Source organism: Ranitomeya variabilis, chromosome 3 (genome assembly GCF_051348905.1).
Source record: "Ranitomeya variabilis isolate aRanVar5 chromosome 3, aRanVar5.hap1, whole genome shotgun sequence".
NCBI lineage: Eukaryota > Metazoa > Chordata > Amphibia > Anura > Dendrobatidae > Ranitomeya > Ranitomeya variabilis.
In genome coordinates, this window is record NC_135234.1 from 321,237,673 (window position 1) to 321,259,503 (window position 21,831).

Genomic DNA, 21,831 nt, shown 5'->3' on the forward strand with positions numbered 1-21,831 from the left:
TTTAATAATAATAATAATAATAATAATAATCTTTATTTTTATATAGCGCTAACATATTCCGCAGCGCTTTACAGACATTATCATTGCTGTCCCCAATGGGGCTCACAATCTAAATTCTCTATCAGTATGTCTTTGGAATGTGGGAGGAAACCGGAGTGCCCGGAAGAAACCCACGCAAACACGGAGAGAACATACAAACTCTTTGCAGATGTTGTCCTTGGTGGGATTTGAACCCAGGATTCCAGCGCTGCAGTGCTAACCACTAAGCCACCGTGCTGCCCTGCTTTTCATTCATTCCTCCGTGGTTTACAGCCCGGTTGGTAGCATTAGCACCGCTCCCGGTTGTAAACTAATTAATCCCCGGATTGCAGTGTGGGACTTGACTGTACAGCGGACAGGAATGGGATATTGTTGCTTTTTTATTTTGAATTTTTTTTACAGAAGAATGAGGGCTTTGCTTGGATTGAGAGTGTAATAAAGATTGTAAATCTGTGTGTTAAATTATTTCATTAAAAGACTTTATTCTTAATGTGTGTATTTTTTTTAACCCATTCATACTATTGGATTAATAATGGAGAGGGGTCTTATTGACTCCTCTCCATTATTAACCAGACTTAATGTCACCTTACAATAGCCCACGACAGCTTTTTCCGTGAATTAATCCTTTCATTTAACACCTACAGCTCCAAAATTTTACACATACACTCTACTAACATTATTAGTGAGGGACATATAAAAATCTAACTGATATGCAATGCTTTACTGTATGTAAACCATGTCTCATATCCTGTCGGGTTCTGCAATGATTTTACAGAATCCTACAATTGAATTATCGGCTATTCTGCTATCTAGCTCTGTATGAAATATAAAGATATATATGTGTGTCAATGACATATATACAGTATATATACCTATACTATGTGTAGACATTTATTTTATCTATTCTATTCTAACCTGTCAGTGTGATTTTACTGTACACCGCACTGAATTGCCGGCTTTTCTAAAGGACACCGGTGCATTTTTCTTGCAAGTCACACTGATGGTCCGTGTGGTGTGCGAGTTTTTCTCGCACCCATAGTCTTTCAATGGCGAGTCTTGGCCGATATACGGTGCAAATTGCAGCATGCTGCGATTTCCCTCGCACGTATAATATGGCCGAGAAAACAACGGATGTTGGGAGCTGCCCATAGATTAACATTGGTCCGAGTGCTATGCGATTTTTTTTCTCACATAGCACTCGTCCATATTCCTCTCTAGTGTGACTCCGGCCTTCAACAAATAGCCTGCTCTGCTCTCTGCACACTACCTGTGCTTTCCCCTTCTAAAAAATAAAAAAACAACACACTGTTAAAAATACTGATATTACCCTTATTCAGTGACCAGTGACCAAAAAATGGTAGATACTAGTACTGCAGAATAAATAATTGATTACGGCTTATATATATTCAATATACACTCGCCGGCCACTTTATTAGGTACACCTGTCCAACTTCTTGTTAACACTTAATTTCTAATCAGCCAATCACATGGCGGCAACTCAGTGCATTTAGGCATGTAGACATGGTCAAGACAATCTCCTGCAGTTCAAACCGAGCATCAGTATGGGGAAGAAAGGTGATTTGAGTGCCTTTGAACGTGGCATGGTTGTTGGTGCCAGAAGGGCTGGTCTGAGTATTTCAGAAACTGCTGATCTACTGGGATTTTCACGCACAACCATCTCTAGGGTTTACAGAGAATGGTCCGAAAAAGAAAAAAAATCCAGTGAGCGGCAGTTCTGTGGGCGGAAATGCCTTGTTGATGCCAGAGGTCAGAGGAGAATGGGCAGACTGGTTCGAGCTGATAGAAAGGCAACAGTGACTCAAATCGCCACCCGTTACAACCAAGGTAGGCCTAAGAGCATCTCTGAACGCACAGTGCGTCGAACTTTGAGGCAGATGGGCTACAGCAGCAGAAGACCACACCGGGTACCACTCCTTTCAGCTAAGAACAGGAAACTGAGGCTACAATTTGTACAAGCTCATCGAAATTGGACAGTAGAAGATTGGAAAAACGTTGCTTGGTCTGATGAGTCTCGATTTCTGCTGCGACATTCGGATGGTAGGGTCAGAATTTGGCGTAAACAACATGAAAGCATGGATCCATCCTGCCTTGTATGGAGCATCTTTGGGATGTGCAGCCGACAAATCTGCGGCAACTGTGTGATGCCATCATGTCAATATGGACCAAAATCTCTGAGGAATGCTTCCAGCACCTTGTTGAATCTATGCCACGAAGAATTGAGGCAGTTCTGAAGGCAAAAGGGGGTCCAACCCGTTACTAGCATGGTGTACCTAATAAAGTGGCCGGTGAGTGTAGTAGCTTACAGCTGATGTTCTTTCTGATTGGGGTCGTTCACTTTTCTTGTCTTTTCCTTCTGGTCCAGGCCGACAAGATGGCTTCCTCCAGCCATGTATAATCTGCAGAGTTTATTAGAGAGATACATGTGACCATCATATTTCCAGCACCATCCAAAATTATTATAACCAACAAAAACTTCCCATTCTGCCTGCTTTACTGGTGTTGAACAGTGACCATAATAGTTAAAAAATTGTTTCATTACTTTTTTTTGGCCTTATATAAAGTACGATGGTCCCCACAGTTCCTATATACTGTATATAGCATGAGGCTAAACAGTATTAAGTATGAGAGGAACTCAGCCCATTATATATTTAGATGGCTCCAAATGTCCAATTATATATAGTATAATGGTCCCATGACTCCCTTACACACTGCATTATTTCCCCTGCAACCTACTATACATAGTGTGATGGCTGACACAACTCGATAATACAAAAACAATAAAAATGATATTCACCTAATCCTGATACCTGACAAAGCAGCCTCCGTCTGCGCTTCTGACTTTACAGCGGGCCTGCAGAGGCGGTGCAATGTAATGATGTCATAGCGCCTACTGCATGAGTTCGCTGGCATCTCATAAACTGCAGGCCTATGCAGTCTGTAGCTTACAAAATGGACAATGATAGGGAAGGGAGCTTTGCCTCCTGGCTCTATCATGCGATTGAACTGTGTCAGTATCATGCTTACACAGACACAGTTCAACGTGGCAGTTGATGAAAATCAAGGGCTGCGCCAAGAAGTTCAAGGCCAGAGCCCTGGATCTTTGATGTTAGTGATGTCCTGGCCCATAAATTATTGTCATAACGCTAACCCTGACGGAATTAACCTAAAATAGTAATGTAATATAACAGAATTAACAGCAGGCAATGACACACAAAAATAGTCCAATATTTTTTTTTAAATGTGAAAAAAAATCCTGAAACAATAATATTGATAACCCATCAACTAAAAACATTAAAACCAGTACACTAACATTACAATGTGTAAATAGTGCATGTGTAAATAGTGTAGGATATTGAAGGCCCAAAATGCTTGAGGACATTGTGTTTTACATAATTCCTTGGCACTAAACTAGTGTGTAGGTAAACTCGATCACTGGATTGAAGTGATCCAAATTCAAATCTCAGCGGAAATGTTACCTACACAGAGATTTGATAATTCATTGGCAGTATATTGGTTAATTGGGTAAATTTGGTGGAAAAAGTTAATGCTCTTGTTTTTGTCTAGTTTTGTTTTGCTGGATTTGTTTAAGACTAGCCCTTACGGAAACCATAAACGCAACCTACAGACAAGGCCTTAGTGTGGTACATGCCAGAGTGATCTTTATTACACTATCTCTCTCTGTGACATAGGATGGCTAGCCCTGCTATTTGGCAATAGCTATTAGTAGAGATGAGTAACAAGTTCCCAGGTCCCTGGTTCAACCGTCATGTTTGTAGTCCATGGCACGTTTCCCAGACCGTTGCAAGCCTCCACCTCCCAGCCGCTATTCCCAACATTTCTTCTGATTAGTATTCCAAACGCAACGTCATTGCTACAGCACGACGCACGTATGACATTGTGCTAGGCATGCTAATTACAAGATGTTACAAGGGAGGAAGTTCACAGGACTCTAGTCCAGTGGTCACGGACTACTGATATGGCCCCTGGACCAGGGTGCTGTGAATCTTTTTGCTCAACTCTAGCTATCAGCTATGCTACTATATATGTACAAAAATAACAAAGCACAGTTATTTTGATACGTTTTCCTTTCAATATTTTGCAGTATTTTTCGACACCTTCAATATCACTTCATGGCTTAGAGAGATTTGAAGGCAAGGAGATAGAATTCACTAGTTCAGTTCGGAGCCTGCAAAGTGAAGGCTACAACAACCATGTGCTGTCCATTAAAGTGGCGAGTGGCATGTGAGTAATTGTTTATTCATTCATATATCGTCCTGTTTCTTATATTCCTTCTCACAAACTGTACAGGACTTCTTCACATACAGTATTATCCCTTAATGTTTTTTATTTATTATTTTGCTTTCCATTTTTTTTTTATAATGCAGATGGGTTGTTTATGAGCACAGTGATTTTCGTGGAAGACAGTGGCTACTAGAACGGACACAAATCACTAACTGGTTGCTATTCAGCGGCATTCAGCGAATCGGATCACTTTGTCCTATTAGACAGGTAGGGTCACTGCAAATACTATTACCTGTAAGCCCAAATACCAAGATGACAAACTTTTATGTGCCCATATTCCTGGAGGAGCATGCATAATTAGTATTTTTATTTTATAATTTATTCATGTACTTATTTTAACCTGCAAAACCATAGATATGAGGTCAATGCAGATTGAGGAATCATAAGTTTAATGTGGACTAACAATACCATGTATCACATCTAAGGCAGTATCAATCTAAACCCTATATCTCTTCACTTTCTCACCTGTTTCAGAGGAGGGTATATTTTCGACTTCGGAACCGTGCCTTAGGCTTGTTCTTAGGTGTTCCAGAGCCAGCTGAGAACATGAAAGCTGCACGTGTCCAAGTCACTGAGCCAAGAGTCAGAAGCTGTAATCTTTGGTACTATGAGGAAGGACGTGTTAAGAATCAGGTTAGTGAAAAACATGTTTGCATCTGTGTTAGTTTTTGGCCTCATACACCAAAATTGTTACTGTAAAAGGTAGTAACCCATGCAGAGTAAATAAAAAATCTTAAGACTGTTTTCACCCTAGAGGCAATAGTGGAAATCTAAATTTGTTAAATGAAACCATATCAAAGAGTAAAATAAACTCAATATAGCTCTATTATACCACTCTTTTACACACCAAAACACACACATTAATGTGAGGCCTTGTGGGGATTTTTCCTGCTCACATTTGTTAGTGTTGTCACCCAGTTACTATTGGCTCAGTAACATTCTAAGCATTTTATTGCCTTGAGTGTACATGTAAGTTGCGTGATTAGTCAGAGTGTTTATGACTGCTCTGCCCAATCATATAGATAATTATGCACCTATGAACTCATAGCTGCACAGTTAAATCCCCTTCTTTGTATTGAACTCTATATTCAGTGTAGGGTATGTACACAAAGCTGGACATGATTAGAAAGATTTACTCCCTACAGCTTCCTGACTCAGTAAGGCTATTCTGGATACTTGTGAATAGCCACTGAGCATCAGGTAGAAGCAAGACCACCTGTTCTGACTTTATACACCTTCTATAAACCACATGGTTTAATTTGGAGATATAATAACATATTTGACCCATTTTCCCTCAATAGAGTAGAAAAGCAGTGCTAGAGGTAAGACTCTGGCGCTACTGCATGGTGCTCTTTAGCTGGCCCACTTATTAGTGTATTGTGCTGGGAGGATATTGGCTAAAGCTCTCACAGCGAGCTTTGTGATTTGGGGGGGTTGTTATAAGCACACTTGTCATGTCTGATATGATTACAGGCACTGATTGTGTTTGACAATGTTACAGAGGTACTAAATGTGACAGGCACGGTGATCAGCACTGGAATGTGTATCTAGAAACTCCACCTTAGGAAATTCCCACCCCTGCATGGTTCTCTTAAATTCTATATTAAGATGCAAGAAATGTCTATCTCTAAAAGAAACTACGTATCTTCTATATCTCCTTATAGATGACTCCTCAAATGAGCCTGCAGGTTGTTGGCATGGCTACTCCAGGGACAAAAGTAGTCATGTGGTCCGAGGGGCGCAAACCAATTCAAACTTGGTCTCTTGAGGATTCTGGTCATATAATGAGCTGTTTATTTGAGGGTTTGTGTCTAGATGTAAAAGGTAAGAAGTTAAAGCAGTATTACTAAGGTTTCTGGCATATATGCACTATATTGCCAAATAGTCAAGTCTGGCATTTTATAAATATAACTATCTGCGCTGTAGATCACAAGATAAATGGTTAATAAAGTTATCTGTATGTGTTGTCCACCAAAGCGTAAGTACACCACTGCCTGTTCCAATATAGATCAGTACATTTTTAGTGCTTTATATATAGTCTAAAAAAGTCTACTGTTTTACCGGTTGCTCCACTCTGAAGTTCTCCTGGATCTGCCCAGCCCTCAGGTGTAGTGCCGTAGTAATCCTCTGGGTGAATACAGACGATGAAATAAAAGGTGATTCCTTTTCAAGATATGTATGAGGATAAGGCGGAGAACTGTCCCGGCCGGTGACAGTCCCCCCTTACCTCACCGATGCTGTTCCTGGATTCACAGCGTGAGCCTCTGCTTCCACTCACTTGTTGCCGACGAGGCGCAGCACAGCCGCAGGACCTCGTGTGACGTCACTTGCACGTGATGTGGCACGTGAACGGCCAGCAAATTGCACTCAATACCATAACAAGTCTATCCAACGCGTTTCAAAGTCCACGGACTTCTTCTTCAGGGATCTGGCATTTTGTCTGCCAGTTTTGGTGAAGATTTTACTGTACTAAGGTGTGGTGCTAAACTCATAGAGGCGCAAGCATATTTACCTACCATGCGCCACTGCAATAAATGTGCTCCATTAAGAGATACAAGTACCTTTCTATCATGATTTACACCTCTTTTTTTATATATTTTGATGATGTCACTTTCCAGCTAAGCACTGCACACTTTTCAAAATGTTGGCCAAACTTGCGAATTTTCCAAAATCAGTGTGGTAAAATCCGCACACCATTCCGCAGCGTGTGCACATACCCTAAGAGTGATTTCACACAATGTGAATTACTGCAGATTTTCAGATCTCAATTCTTGTGTGGATTTTCCCCACAGACTCTAGTGATTTGGGTAAAGACAAAACAGCACCAAAATCTGAATGTAATGTGAATTTTCTGTGGATTTGTGACCAGTCTAATTTTCAGTGACGTTTCATTGATAATATTTGTTTGAGTTTGATACCAAAATATATAAAATTATTTATTATATGATACATATATGTGATTTTCTCTTCCATAAATTATTTTAGATGTTTAGTGACCTATAGAAAGTACGAGTTGTTGCTGTTTTGACAGACTTGAGCTGTCGTAATATATATCCAGCAATTCATCAGAATACCTGCAGTGTAATCCTACATTTCACCTTCAGCAACCACTGCAGGGTGATGCCTCACTGGTCGCGTCTTCCCTTGGCATAATCAGTTGTTTGCTGAGGTTTCAAAAGTGGCACCTAGAACAATTAGCTGATTTCCTTGGCAGCCGCCTTGTGAAATATTTTGTCTGTGATATTAATGACCAATGATGTATATATAGACATAAGGAATGTATGAAGCAGTCTCAGGAGCTGAGACTGCTTCATGCTAGGCAGAGTTATTGAGCCATTGGCTATGTTATATAGTCAGCATATGTCTGTAACTGTGGTTATGCAATCCAATCACTGTAGCTTAGCCACTTCAATTTCTATCTCTGACAGCAGCATTTAAATGATATCAGTCCTGAGGCACCTGTTGAAGACTTGATTACACACAGGTGGATATTTATCATCATTAGGCATTTAGGACAACATTGGATCATTCAGAGATCCACAATGAACTTCTGGAGTGAGTTTGCTGCACTGAAAGTAAAGGGGCCGATTAATATTGCACGCCCCACTTTTCAGTTTTTTTGAATTTCCACAAAAAATTAAAATAATCAATACATTTTGTTCAGCTTCACAATTGTGTTCCACTTGTTGTTGATTCTTCACCAAAAATTTACATTTGGTATCTTTATGTTTGAAGCACGATATGTGGGAAAAGGTTGAAAAGTTCCAGGGGGCCGAATACTTTTGCAAGGCACTGTAGTTTATAGTAAAAGCGATTTAATGATTGCTGGTTCAAGTCTCCTAAGGGAACCAAACAATAATGTAAAAATGTACATATTAAAAAATATATTAACCCCTTAACGACCGCCGATACAACTTTTAACGGCGGCAGTTAAGGGTACTTAAACCACAGCGCCGTTAATTAACGGCGCTGTGGAAAAAGTGAATAGCGCCCCCCAGAGTCGGATTTTCTCGGAACATGATTCAGGTTTTTTTTTACCGACCCCCGGGTTGCGATTGCCGGTAATTAACCGTTTACCGGCGGTCGCAAAAAAAACCAAAATGCGATTTCCCATTTAATTTCTCTGTCCTCCGATGTGATCGCACATCAGAGGACAGAGAAATGGGGTCCCCGATCGCCCCCCGATACTCACCTGTCTCCCCCGGTGCTCCTCGTGGCTCCCGATGGGCGCCGCCATCTTGTTCCAGCCGGCACCCGGAAGATCTTTGGGGTCTCGGCTGCCGGGGGTAGCCGAGACCCCAAAGAACATGATCGCCCTGTTTTGCGATCGCCGGTAATTAACTGTTTACCGGCGACCGCAAAAAAAAAAAAAAAAGCGATGTGTAATTCTCTGTCCTCTGATGTGATCGCACATCAGAGGACAGAGAAATAGGGGGATTTGGGGACCCTGTTATACTTACCGGTGTCCCTGGGTGCTCCTGCGTCTCCTCCTGTTTGCTGGCTTCTTCATCCAGAAAGAAAATGGCGGGCGCATGCGCAGTGCGCCCGCCATGATCTGCCGGCTGGCAGCTAGAGGAGTTGGGGCTAAAATTAGGGTTAGGGTTGGGGCTAAATTTAGGGTTAGGGTTGGGGCTAAATGTAGGGTTAGGGTTAGGGTTGGGGCTAAATTTAGGGCTAGGGTTAGGGTTAGAGTTGGGGCTAAAGTTAGGGCTAGGGTTAGGGCTAAAGTTAGGGCTAGGGTTAGGGTTGGGGCTAAAGTTAGGGTTAGGGTTGGGGCTAAAGTTAGGGCTAGGGTTGCGGCTAAAGTTAGGGTTAGAGTTGGGATTAGGGTTAGGGTTTGGATTAGAGTTGGTATTAGGGTTATGTTTGGGATTAGGGTTAGGTTTGGGATTAGGGTTAAAGTTAGGGTCGGGATTAGGGTTAGGGGTGTATTGGGATTAGGGTTAGGTTTGAGGTTAGGGTTGAGATTAGGATTAGGGGTGTGTTGGATTTAGGATTCTGATTAGGGTTATGGTTAGGGTTGGGATTAGGGTTGTTTTGGGGTTAGGGTTGTGATTATCGTTAGGGTTGTGATTAGGATTATGGGTTGGTATTAGGATTAGGGGTGTGTTGGGGTTAGGGTTGGAGTTAGAATTGGGGGGTTTCCACTGTTTAGGTACATCACAGGGTCTCCAAACGCCACAGCCAATTTTGCGCTCAAAAAGTCAAGTGGTGTTCCCTCCCTTCTGAGCTCTGCCGTGCGCCCAAACAGTGGTTTACCCCAGCATATGGGGCATCAGCGTACTCGGGATCAAGTGGACAACAACTTTTGGGGTCCAATTTCTCCTGTTGCCCTTGTGAAAATGAAAAACTTGGAGGCTAAAAAATCTTTTTTGTGGAAAAAAAATAATTTTTATTTTCACAACTCTGCATTATAAACTTCTGTGAAGCACTTGGGCATTTAAAGTTCTCACCACACATCTAGATAAGTTCCTTGGGGGGTCTAGTTTCCAAAATGGGGTCACTTGTGGGGGGTTTCTACTGTTTAGGTACATCAGGGGCTCTGCAAACGCAACATAACGCCCGCAGACCATTCTATCAAAGTCTGCATTCCAAAAAGGCGCTCCTTCCCTTCCGAGCTCTGCCATGCGCCCAAACAGTGGTCCCCCCCACACATGCGGTATCAGTGTACTCAGGACAAATTGGACAACAACTTTTGGGGTCCAATTTCTCTTGTTAACCTTGTGAAAATAAAAACTTGGGGGCTAAAAATCTTTTTTGTAAAAAAAAAAAAAAAATTTATTTTCACAACTCTGCATTATAAACTTCTGTGAAGCACTTGGGCATTCAAAGTTCTCACCACACATCTAGATAAGTTCCTTGGGGGGTCTAGTTTCCAAAATGGGGTCACTTGTGGGGGGTTTCTTCTGTTTAGGTACATCAGGGGCTCTGCAAACGCAACATAACGCCCGCAGACCATTCTATCAAAGTCTGCATTCCAAAACGGCGCTCCTTCCCTTCCGAGCTCTGCCATGCGCCCAAACAGTGGTTTACCCCCACATATGGGGTATCAGCCTACTCAGCATAAATTGCACAATAAATTTTGGGGTCCAATTTCTCCTGTTACCCTTGTGAAAGTAAAAATTTGGGGGTGAAAAATCATTTTTGTGGAAAAAATATGATTTTTTTTATTTTCATGGCTCTACATTATAAACTTCTGTGAAGCATTTGGGGGTTCATAGTGCTCACCACACATCTAGATAAGCTCTTTGGGGGGTCTAGTTTCCAAAATGGGGTCACTTGTGGGGGGTTTCTACTGTTTAGGTACATTAGGAGCTCTGCAAATGCAACATGACGCCCGCAGACCATCCCATCAAAGTCTGCATTCCAAGCGGCGCTCCTTCCCTTCCGAGCCTCGATGGGTGCCCAAACAGTGGTTTACCCCCACATAAGAGGTATCGACGTACTCAGGAGAAATTGCACAACAACTTTGGTGGTCTAATTTCTCCTGTTACGGTTGTGAAAATAAAAATTTGGGTGCAAAAATATCATATTTGTAGAAAAAATGTGATTTTTTATTTTCACGGCACTACGTTATAAATTTCTGTGAATAACTTGGGGGTTTAAAGTGCTCACCACACATCTAGATAAGTTCCTTAAGGGGTCTAGTTTCCAAAATGGGGTCACTTGTGGGGGGTTTCTACTGTTTAGGCATATCAGGGGCTCTCCAAACGCGACATGGTGTCCGATCTCAATTCCAGCCAATTCTACATTGAAAAAGTAAAATGGCACTCCTTCTCTTACAAGCCCTGCGGTGCGCCGAAACAGTGGTTTACCCCCACATATGGGGTATCGGCGTATTCAGGAGAAATTGCACAACAAAATTTATGGTTAAATTTCTGTTTTTACACTTGTGAAAATAAAAAAAAATGGTTCTGAATTAAAATGTTTACAAAAAAAAGTTAAATGTTCATTTTTTCCTTCCACATTGTTTCAGTTCCTGTGAAGCACGTAAAGGGTTAATAAACTTCTTGAATGTGGTTTTGAGCAACTTGAGGGGTGCAGTTTTTAGAATGGAGTTATACTTGGGTATTTTCTATCATATAGACCCCTCAAAGTGACTTCAAATGTGATGTGGTCCCTAAAAAAAATGGTGTTGTAAAAATGAGAAATTGCTGGTCAACTTTTAACCCTTATAACTCCCTAACAAAATAAAATTTTGTTTCCAAAATTGTGCTGATGTAAAGTAGACATGTGGGAAATGTTATTTATTAACTATTTTTTGTGACATATCTCTCTGATTTAAGGGCATAAAAATACAAAGTTTGAAAATTGCAAAATTTTAAAAATTTTCGCCATATTTTCATTTTTTTCATAAATAATCGCAAGTAATATCGAAGAAATGTTATGACTAACTTGAAGTACAATATGTCACGAAAAAACAGTCTCAGAATCAGCAGGATCTGATAAAGCGTTCCAGAGTTATAACCTCATAAAGTGACAGTGGTCAGAATTGTAAAAATTGGCTCGGTCATTAAGTACCAAATTGGCTCTGTCACTAAGGGGTTAAAAAAGTATTTTAAACTCTCCACTCAATCAAAAAATAGATGTTTGCTGTGTTGAGAGGTAAATTCTGTAAATCAGTTCATCATAATATTTAACAAAGTGATGCATATGCATAAAACACATATAGACCTTCTACTTATAGTTATCAGAAATAATAATTGCAGTAAACGGCAGTGTATAAAAATCATATTTTGATGTCAGAACTTGACCAATATATACAGTCATGGCCAAAAGTATTCACACCCCTGCAATTCTGTCAGATAATACTCAGTTTCTTCCTGAAAATGATTGCAAACACAAATTCTTTGTTATTATTATCATCATTTAATTTGTCTTGAATGAAAAAACACAAAAGAGAATGAAGCAAAAAGCAAAACATTGATCATTTCACACAAGACTCCAAAAATGGGCCAGACAAAAGTATTGGCACCCTCAGCCTAATACTTGGTTGCACAACCTTTAGCCAAAATAACTGCGACCAACCGCTTCCGGTAACCATCAATGAGTTTCTTACAATGCTCTGCTGGAATTTTAGACCATTCTTCTTTGGCAAACTGCTCCAGGTTCCTGATATTTGAAGGGTGCCTTCTCCAAACTGCCATTTTTAGATCTCTCCCCAGGTGTTCTATGGGATTCAGGTCTGGACTCATTGCTGGCCACCTTAGAAGTCTCCAGTGCTTTCTCTCAAACCATTTTCTAGTGCTTTTTGAAGTGTGTTTTGGGTCATTGTCCTGCTGGAAGACCCTTGACCTCTGAGGGAGACCCAGCTTTCTCACACTGGGCCCTACATTATGCTGCAAAATTTGTTGGTAGTCTTCAGACTTCATAATGCCATGCACACGGTCAAGCAGTCCAGTGCCAGAGGCAGCAAAGCCACCCCAAAACATCAGGGAACCTCCGCCATGTTTGACTGTAGGGACCATGTTCTTTTCTTTGAATGCCTCTTTTTTTCTCCTGTAAACTCTATGTTGATGCCTTTGCCCAAAAACTTCTACTTTTGTCTCATCTGACCAGAGAACATTCTTCCAAAACATTTTAGGCTTTTTCAGGTAAATTTTGGCAAACTCCACCCTGGCTTTTTTATGTCTCGGGGTAAGAAGTGGGGTCTTCCTGGGTCTCCTACCATGCAGTCCCTTTTCATTCAGATGCCGACAGATAGTAAGGGTTGACACTGTTGTATCCTCGGACTGCAGGGCAGCTTGAACTTGTTTGGATGTTAGTCGAGGTTCTTTATCCAACATCCGCACAATCTTGTGTTGAAATCTCTTGTCAATTTTTCTTTTCCGTCCACATCTTGGGAGGTTAGCCACAGTGCCATGGGCTTTAAACTTCTTGATGACACTGCGCACGGTAGACACAGGAACATTCAGGTCTTTGGAGATGGACTTGTAGCCTTGAGATTGCTCATGCTTCCTCACAATTTGGTTTCTCAAGTCCTCAGACAGTTCTTTGGTCTTCTTTCTTTTCTCCATGCTCAATGTGGTACACACAAGGACACAGGACAGAGGTTGAGTCAACTTTAATCCATGTCAACTGGCTGCAAGTGTGATTTAGTTATTGCCAACACCTGTTAGGTGCCACAGGTAAGTTACAGGTGCTGTTAATTACACAAATTAGAGAAGCATCACATGATTTTTCGAACAGTGCCAATACTTTTGTCCACCCCCTTTTTTATGTTTGGTGTGGAATTATATCCAATTTGGCTTTAGAACAATTCTTTTTGTGTTTTTTCATTCAAGACAAATTAAATGAAGATAATAATACCAGAGAATTTGTGTTTGCAATCATTTTCAGGAAGAAACTGAGTATTATCTGACAGAATTGCAGGGGTGTGAATACTTTTGGCCATGACTGTACAAATAGATATGACTGGCACTATTAGTGATGTGGTGTATATAAATTTCTCAGGAGGGTCCTCTTCCATGTAGTATCCCACTCTCATAAAAAAAAAAAATTGCTGAGCAGCTGCCGAGTGTATTATCTGTTCTTGGTGCAGCCGAGGATCATAATACACATGTTAGGCGCGGAAGACTTTCTTTATTTTCAGATCAGTAGTGGTCAGGAAGCTTCTCTTCACTCTTTTAACCCCTTAAAGCACCACTCCAGTGCCTTTTTATATTTCATCGTCAGAATGGTATCACTAATGCCCATAGTAAAATACTTATCAGCCATCTTCTTCTGTTCTCAGCACCACTCTGGTCGGTCTTCTGCAGTTTGTGACCTGCTGGATTGCTCCAATGTTTGCTGGGTGAGCCAGAAGTTACTTTTCAATGTAATTCCATGAGAGGCCAAACAAGGTTTTCATAGACTTACACTGGGTGCTTGTGATCCTTACCTCTGACTTCTGGTCAGTCAGGAGCTGTGGTCACAGGATGGAGGATCGGGACTGTAGCAGTGCTGGGAAGAGCAGAAGACAGTGCCTGGTGGTAATTAATTTACTAGGGTAGGGAACAGCCATTATTGATATCCGTTTTGTATATTTTCAGTTTTGTTCACTTTTATGATGAATTGATTTACAGAAATGACTCCTGAACATGACCAACATCTACTATTTTACTGCTGAAAATCAAATTAATTCCCTAGAAGTGAATATTTACTATAAAAAAATAACCGGCTGTTAGCTGCAACATGCTGCTGCGATAATCATGAAATAAATATTATTTGTGTAAATTTTAAACTTAGAAAGGTGACTAATTTTAATAAAGTATAATTAATCCAGCTTGCATCTTGATCCAGACTTATAGATAAAATACCAGTTTTGCATAATATACAGTGCTTTCTAACTAACTGTTCTTATTCATGGGAAACCACTTACCCAGTACTTAAAATGGCTTATTCAAAATTTGTGAGATAATATATGGAGTTGACATGTTCTCTATATGCCTCAATAAAAGTTTCAATTTTTTTTAAAAACTGGAACATGCTGCGAGCTGGATTAATTAGACTTTAGTAGGATTTGTGTATGCAGCAGGCTCACGCTGGCTCTGTGCCCAAGCTACAAGCAAGAGAAGGATGATAGTGGTGAGCTGGACTGTCTCTTAATCTTTCTATTTTTGAAAGTTGGCCTTTGCAAAATAACTCACATGTTAGGTTTTCCTCATGTAGCTGAAGTACCGTAATACTTTTTCTAAGCTTTCTCTCTTAACTTGCAGGTGGACACAGTTATGACTCGGACCATGTTGTGGTGTGGGAGACAGCAAAGGACAGGCTAACACAAGTTTGGGATCTTGAAGTGTTCTGAAACAGTTAGTAATTTATTTTATGGACCAGTGATGATCTGTGTTCCTGTTATTCTGCTGAATATATTACAGCGCAAGACATCACTTAATGGACTTTCAGTAATTTTTACCAGGTTTCCAAGAGCCATTCATCATCCCATGCTGCTTCCTACAGTATTACCAACATTAAGATGCAGTCTGGCACAACTTATGAACCTTCAACTCCAACATGATAAAATAAGATGCCGTTTCTACCCACAATTCAATTGATAAAAAAAAATCTGTTAAATGTGAAACTGCAGCTGAAGCTGACGGGTACCGGAGATGTTCTATGTATAGTTTTATTAAGCAACTCTGTGTGTAATGTTTGAGGTACTAGAATATTTATATTGTAATCATATATATTTTTATACAGTTTCACAATCTTTGTCTTTTCTAATTCACAAGCTTGTGGTGATTTTGTATATACTATACTATAATATATGGGACTTATTAAACGGAATGAACACTCAGCTGGTTCTGTAACATTTGATGTATTAAAGCCCCTGTTTATGTGCATGTACTATAAGCAAAGGTAAAAATGCTAATAAACAACAAAACACTTTGTGGTACAATCAGGTTTATTCTACAGATCAAGTTCAGAGAAAATGAGCATAGACATTTATCACTTGTTTGGACTCTTCACATTTGCCATCCGTGTTTTGGCTTCTCTTCATCAGTCCGTCTTCACAGAAAGTGGTCAGTCTAGGATGTAGTGGAAGACTGAAAATGTAAGTATGATAAGTAACATGGCTGACATGCCTGGAGCTCCATTCAAAGTAGATGGCATTTTATCGTCTCCATTTGCAGTTGTTTGCCTAATGTGAAGGAAAGAAAAACAAAGTATAAACAACTTTTATTTTACTTTACAAACCAAAGTATACTTGCTAATGTGTGCATTTTTCTTTACTTGTGAAACTGTTTATTGGCTTTGTTTTTGACCACATTGCAGCCACACTGTCACAGGGATACAAGGAGGGCGAGAGCTAATAACCCGGACCCCTGCAATTTTCCTCAGACTAGGGAAACCCTGTCTGACCCTCTACCTGAAGTTTACACTGAAGGTGTGCATGTTCAGGCCTCCACCTTCACCCTGACTCCTGATTCAGCCCTAGACTGAACACCACCGCCCACCACCCAGTGAATGCAATAGACCAATACCAACAGTTGTAGCAAACAAGGATAAAGGAAAATATACACCACGCCGCAGTCAATCAGGAATACACTATAAAGGTGCAGGGCAAAATAAATACAAATATAGGAAGGAGTAAATAAGACAAAGGAAACTACACCACCAGCAACGATTCTCCAACAACCAGCTCTCCACTCCGGACCGAGATAACTACGGATAAGACAGAAGCTATAATCGGCGACGCCCAAAGATCAGGAGAACCATTTAAAGGAAATTGGCATGGCCCAGCTTCCAATCCGAGGATCAGATAAATTAACCCCGGAGTAGCCAGACGAAAACTAGCCGACGCCAATGAGCAAACAGTGGTCATACGCGGAATTACCGCTGTCTGTCAGACGACCTGGTCTGAACAGTGTCTGACATGACAGTACCCCGCCTTCTACGAGGGACCCCAGGGCCCTCACGGCTTATAGGACCCGGCTTGTCCGGATGGCGACGATGAAAACACCTGACCAGCCGATCCGCATGAATGTCCGAGGCTGGTACCCAGGACCTCTCCTCAGGCCCATAACCATGCCAGTGTACCAAATATTGTAAAGTGCGGCGCACCACACGAGAGTCAACCACCCTGGAGACTTCAAATTCTAGGTTACCATCCACCAAGACTGGAGGTGGCATAGGCGCCGCGTCCACAGAACCCACCACCTTCTTAAGAAGAGACATGTTGTGTATTTTATACACCGTAGGGAGCTCCAGTCGGTACGCTACTGGGTTAATGACGGCGGTGACCCTAAATGGACCAATAAACCGTGGACCCAATTTAAGGGATGGTATCTTGAGTCTTATGTTTTTTGTGGATAACCACACCCAGTCATCCACACTCAGGTCCGGACCTGGCACACGCCTACTGTCAGCCACACGTTTGTACCTAGCACCCACAATCAACAGGCGCTGTTTCACTCTCCTCCAGACTGATGACAATTGTGTTCCTAACTGGTCTTCCTCCGGAATGCCGGAAGAGCCTCTCTGACTCAACGTACAAAACTGAGGATGTAGCCCGTAAACACAAAAAAACGGAGACTCCCCAGATGACTCCTGGCGGTGATTATTGATGGCAAACTCAGCCAAAGGAAGAAAGGTAGACCACTCCTCCTGGTTATCAGAGACAAAGCAGCGCAAGTACTGCTCCAAATTTTGGTTCACACGCTCGGTCTGACCATTTGACTGGGGATGAAAAGCAGACGAATGAGACAACTTGATCCCCAGCCGTGAGCAAAATGCTTTCCAAAATTTTGCTACAAACTGAGTACCCCTATCAGACACGATATCAGACGGAACTCCATGAAGCCTGACCACCTCCTGCACAAACACCTGAGCAAGAGTCTTAGCGTTAGATAACTTAAATACCCGCTTGCACCACTACAAGGTATAGCTTAATATCAAAATATCACACGGATATTCGTATTTTTATTTTATTTAATTACATAAACGATGAAGGACGGACCGAAACGCGCGTTGGGGCGGGCGCTCACCCCCCCTGGTTCCCCGTACCTGCTGCGCACTTTTTATTATGTAAGTATATACTGATGGGTCCGTATATGAGGCTTAGAATAGAGAGGATTATTCTAATAGTCACCTAGGTGGCAGGTAATAAGATCTGGAGGATATCCTTCTGATACCTTAATAGATTTATATGTTCTGCACCGATATATGTAATTAAATAAAATAAAAATATGAATATCCGTGTGATATTTTGATATTAAGCTATACCTTGTAGTGGTGCAAGCGGGTATCTAAGTTATCAACAGTGTTGCTGTACAATGCCTCATGGAAGAATATAGTTGACAGCACTGTTGTTCTGAGCCTTATAGTGGAACATATAGTAGGTTATGGGTGCAGATATATCTGCTTTTGCAACCCTTTGATAGTAAGCAGAATAGCTGCAGGTTGATACAAGTGTGGGGTAACCGGTGGGGGTGGGGCCCCTGGTATTACACTGTTATAGATTAATAACTGACTAACACCTGGTGAATATCTTTTCATGTAATTTTATATCTTGAATAAAGTTTTGTAATTTTTACTAATGGACTAGTACATCGTTTTTCCTTCGGGAAGTAGTTTTCTAGACTCCAAATACAGCAGATTCTTATGGTCGGTAATAACAGTGACCTGATGTACCGACCCCTCCAAGAAGTGTCGCCATTCCTCAAAGGCCAACTTAATAGCCAACAACTCCCTGTTGCCGATATCGTAGTTACGTTCAGCGGACGACAGTTTTTTGGAGAAATAGGCGCACAGACGCAAACCACTCAAGGATGAGCCTTGAGATAGTACCGCCCCCACACCAACCTCAGATGCATCGACTTCCACGACAAAGGGTTTAGATACGTCTGGCTGCACAAGAATGGGGGCTGAAACAAAACTGTTCCTGAGAAATTCAAATGCGCGAACAGCAGCCTCAGGCCAAACGGAGAAATTGGTACCCTTTTTAGTCATGTCAGTTAGCGGTTTAGCAATGATAGAAAAATCCTTGATAAATTTCCTATAGTAGTTAGAAAACCCAAGGAACCGCTGAAGTGCTTTCAGGTTATCAGGACGTTCCCAATGCAGCACCGCATGCACCTTAGCGGCGTCCATTTTAAAACCAGAAGCAGACACAATATAACCCAAGAACGGCAACTCTTGAGCAAAAAATACACATTTCTCAAGTTTAGCATACAGCTTATTCTCTCTGAGAAGCTGTAACACCTGCCTGACATGATCTAAATGAGCATCACGGTCGCAAGAATATATGAGGATGTCATCTAGGTACACGATAACGAATTTCCCCAAAACATGCGAGAACACATCATTGATGAAATGTTGGAACACTGCAGGTGCGTTAGTTAACCCAAAGGCATCACCAAATTTTCAAAATGACCCTCAGGGGTATTAAAAGCCGTCTTCCACTCATCACCTTGACGGACTCTTATGAGGTTGTACGCCCCCCTGAGGTCAAGCTTGGTAAACCACTTAGCACCTGCCACCTGGTTGAACAAGTCAGGTATCAGTGGCATAGGGTATGGATCACGAACCGTAATCTGGTTCAACTCCCTGAAATCCAGACACGGGCGTAATCCGCCATCTTTCTTCTTCACGAAGAAGAACCCTGCTGCCACCGGCGAGGATGACGGCCTGATGTGCCCTTTGCTCAAACTTTCAGAAATGTAATCCTTGAGCGCTTGTCTCTCCGGACCGGAGATGTTGAACATCCTTGCTTTAGGCAACTTGGTCCCTGGTTTAAACCTGATAGAACAGTCATAGGAGCGGTGTGGCGGCAACTCTGAACAACCCTTCTCAGAGAACACATCCGCATAATCCTGAAGTGACTCCGGAATGCTTGAAGTCACAGCGGACACACATGTGGCCAGGCAATTCTCCTGACAGAAATCACTCCACTGGATTATGTCCTGAGTTTTCCAGTCAATCACCGGGTTGTGTGTAGACAACCATGGAAAACTCAGAACCAATTGTGCCGGAAGACTCTTGAGCACCTTACATGTGACCTGCTCGAAATGAAGAACCCCAATGTGGAGTTTAACCTCAGCCACGAACTCAGTAATCTCCCCCTGTGGAAGAGGAGCAGAATTGATGGTGACCACACGGATAGGATGAGGCAGTTTTTCAATCTTAAAACCAGCAGTGCGCACAAACTCCTCATCAATGAGATTTGTGGCGGAACCAATATCCACAAAAATAGTGATTGGTATCTCTCTGCCAGCGACAACAACTTTGGCAGGGAGCATGCACTGAGAAATCATCATGGAGGATATACAGTGGGGCAAAAAAGTATTTAGTCATTCAGCAATAGTGCAAGTTCCACCACTTAAAAAGATGAGAGGCGTCTGTAATTTACATCATAGGTAGACCTCAACTATGGGAGACAAACTGAGAAAAAAAAATCCAGAAAATCACATTGTCTGTTTTTTTATCATTTTATTTGCATATTATGGTGGAAAATAAGTATTTGGTCAGAAACAAACAATCAAGATTTCTGGCTCTCACAGACCTGTAACTTCTTCTTTAAGAGTCTCCTCTTTCCTCCACTCATTACCTGTAGTAATGGCACCTGTTTAAACTTGTTATCAGTATAAAAAGACACCTGTGCACACCCTCAAACAGTCTGACTCCAAACTCCACTATGGTGAAGACCAAAGAGCTGTCAAAGGACACCAGAAACAAAATTGTAGCCCTGCACCAGGCTGGGAAGACTGAATCTGCAATAGCCAACCAGCTTGGAGTGAAGAAATCAACAGTGGGAGCAATAATTAGAAAATGGAAGACATTCAAGACCACTGATAATCTCCCTCGATCTGGGGCTCCACGCAAAATCCCACCCCGTGGGGTCAGAATGATCACAAGAACGGTGAGCAAAAATCCCAGAACCACGCGGGGGGACCTAGTGAATGAACTGCAGAGAGCTGGGACCAATGTAACAAGGCCTACCATAAGTAACACACTACGCCACGATGGACTCAGATCCTGCAGTGCCAGACGTGTCCCACTGCTTAAGCCAGTACATGTCCGGGCCCGTCTGAAGTTTGCTAGAGAGCATTTGGATGATCCAGAGGAGTTTTGGGAGAATGTCCTATGGTCTGATGAAACCAAACTGGAACTGTTTGGTAGAAACACAACTTGTCGTGTTTGGAGGAAAAAGAATACTGAGTTGCATCCATCAAACACCATACCTACTGTAAAGCATGGTGGTGGAAACATCATGCTTTGGGGCTGTTTCTCTGCAAAGGGGCCAGGACGACTGATCCGGGTACATGAAAGAATGAATGGGGCCATGTATCGTGAGATTTTGAGTGCAAACCTCCTTCCATCAGCAAGGGCATTGAAGATGAAACGTGGCTGGGTCTTTCAACATGACAATGATCCAAAGCACACCGCCAGGGCAACGAAGGAGTGGCTTCGTAAGAAGCATTTCAAGGTCCTGGAGTGGCCTAGCCAGTCTCCAGATCTCAACCCTATAGAAAACCTTTGGAGGGAGTTGAAAGTCCGTGTTGCCAAGCGAAAAGCCAAAAACATCACTGCTCTAGAGGAGATCTGCATGGAGGAATGGGCCAACATACCAACAACAGTGTGTGGCAACCTTGTGAAGACTTACAGAAAACGTTTGACCTCTGTCATTGCCAACAAAGGATATATTACAAAGTATTGAGATGAAATTTTTTTTCTGACCAAATACTTATTTTCCACCATAATATGCAAATAAAATGATAAAAAAAAACAGACAATGTGATTTTCTGGATTTTTATTTCTCAGTTTGTCTCTCATAGTTGAGGTCTACCTATGATGTAAATTACAGACGCCTCTCATCTTTTTAAGTGGTGGAACTTGCACTATTGCTGACTGACTAAATACTTTTTTGCCCCACTGTACATAAGCTCAGATTGGACTCCTCCACACCCTCTGAGCTCAGAAGTTTTCCGCCGTTGCGTTTTTCTTTAACAGCAGAGGACAGATATTAATAAAATAACCAGTTTTACCGCA

At 41.7% G+C, this 21,831-nt stretch overlaps 1 protein-coding gene across 4 annotated transcripts in view; it reads left to right on the top strand.

Moving 5' to 3' along the window:
- CRYBG2 (crystallin beta-gamma domain containing 2) overlaps positions 1-15,739 on the top strand; it is a 386,970-nt gene extending 371,231 nt beyond the window's left edge. For all 4 annotated transcript variants that reach the window (XM_077295719.1, XM_077295720.1, XM_077295723.1 and 1 more), the window contains 5 exons: positions 4,163-4,302; positions 4,446-4,569; positions 4,837-4,995; positions 6,027-6,186; positions 15,060-15,739. In XM_077295719.1, coding sequence (XP_077151834.1) covers positions 4,163-4,302; positions 4,446-4,569; positions 4,837-4,995; positions 6,027-6,186; positions 15,060-15,148 — 672 coding nt within the window. In that variant the 3' untranslated portion in view covers positions 15,149-15,739. The remainder of the gene's footprint in view (positions 1-4,162; positions 4,303-4,445; positions 4,570-4,836; positions 4,996-6,026; positions 6,187-15,059) is intronic.
- Positions 15,740-21,831: the final 6,092 nt, after the last annotated feature.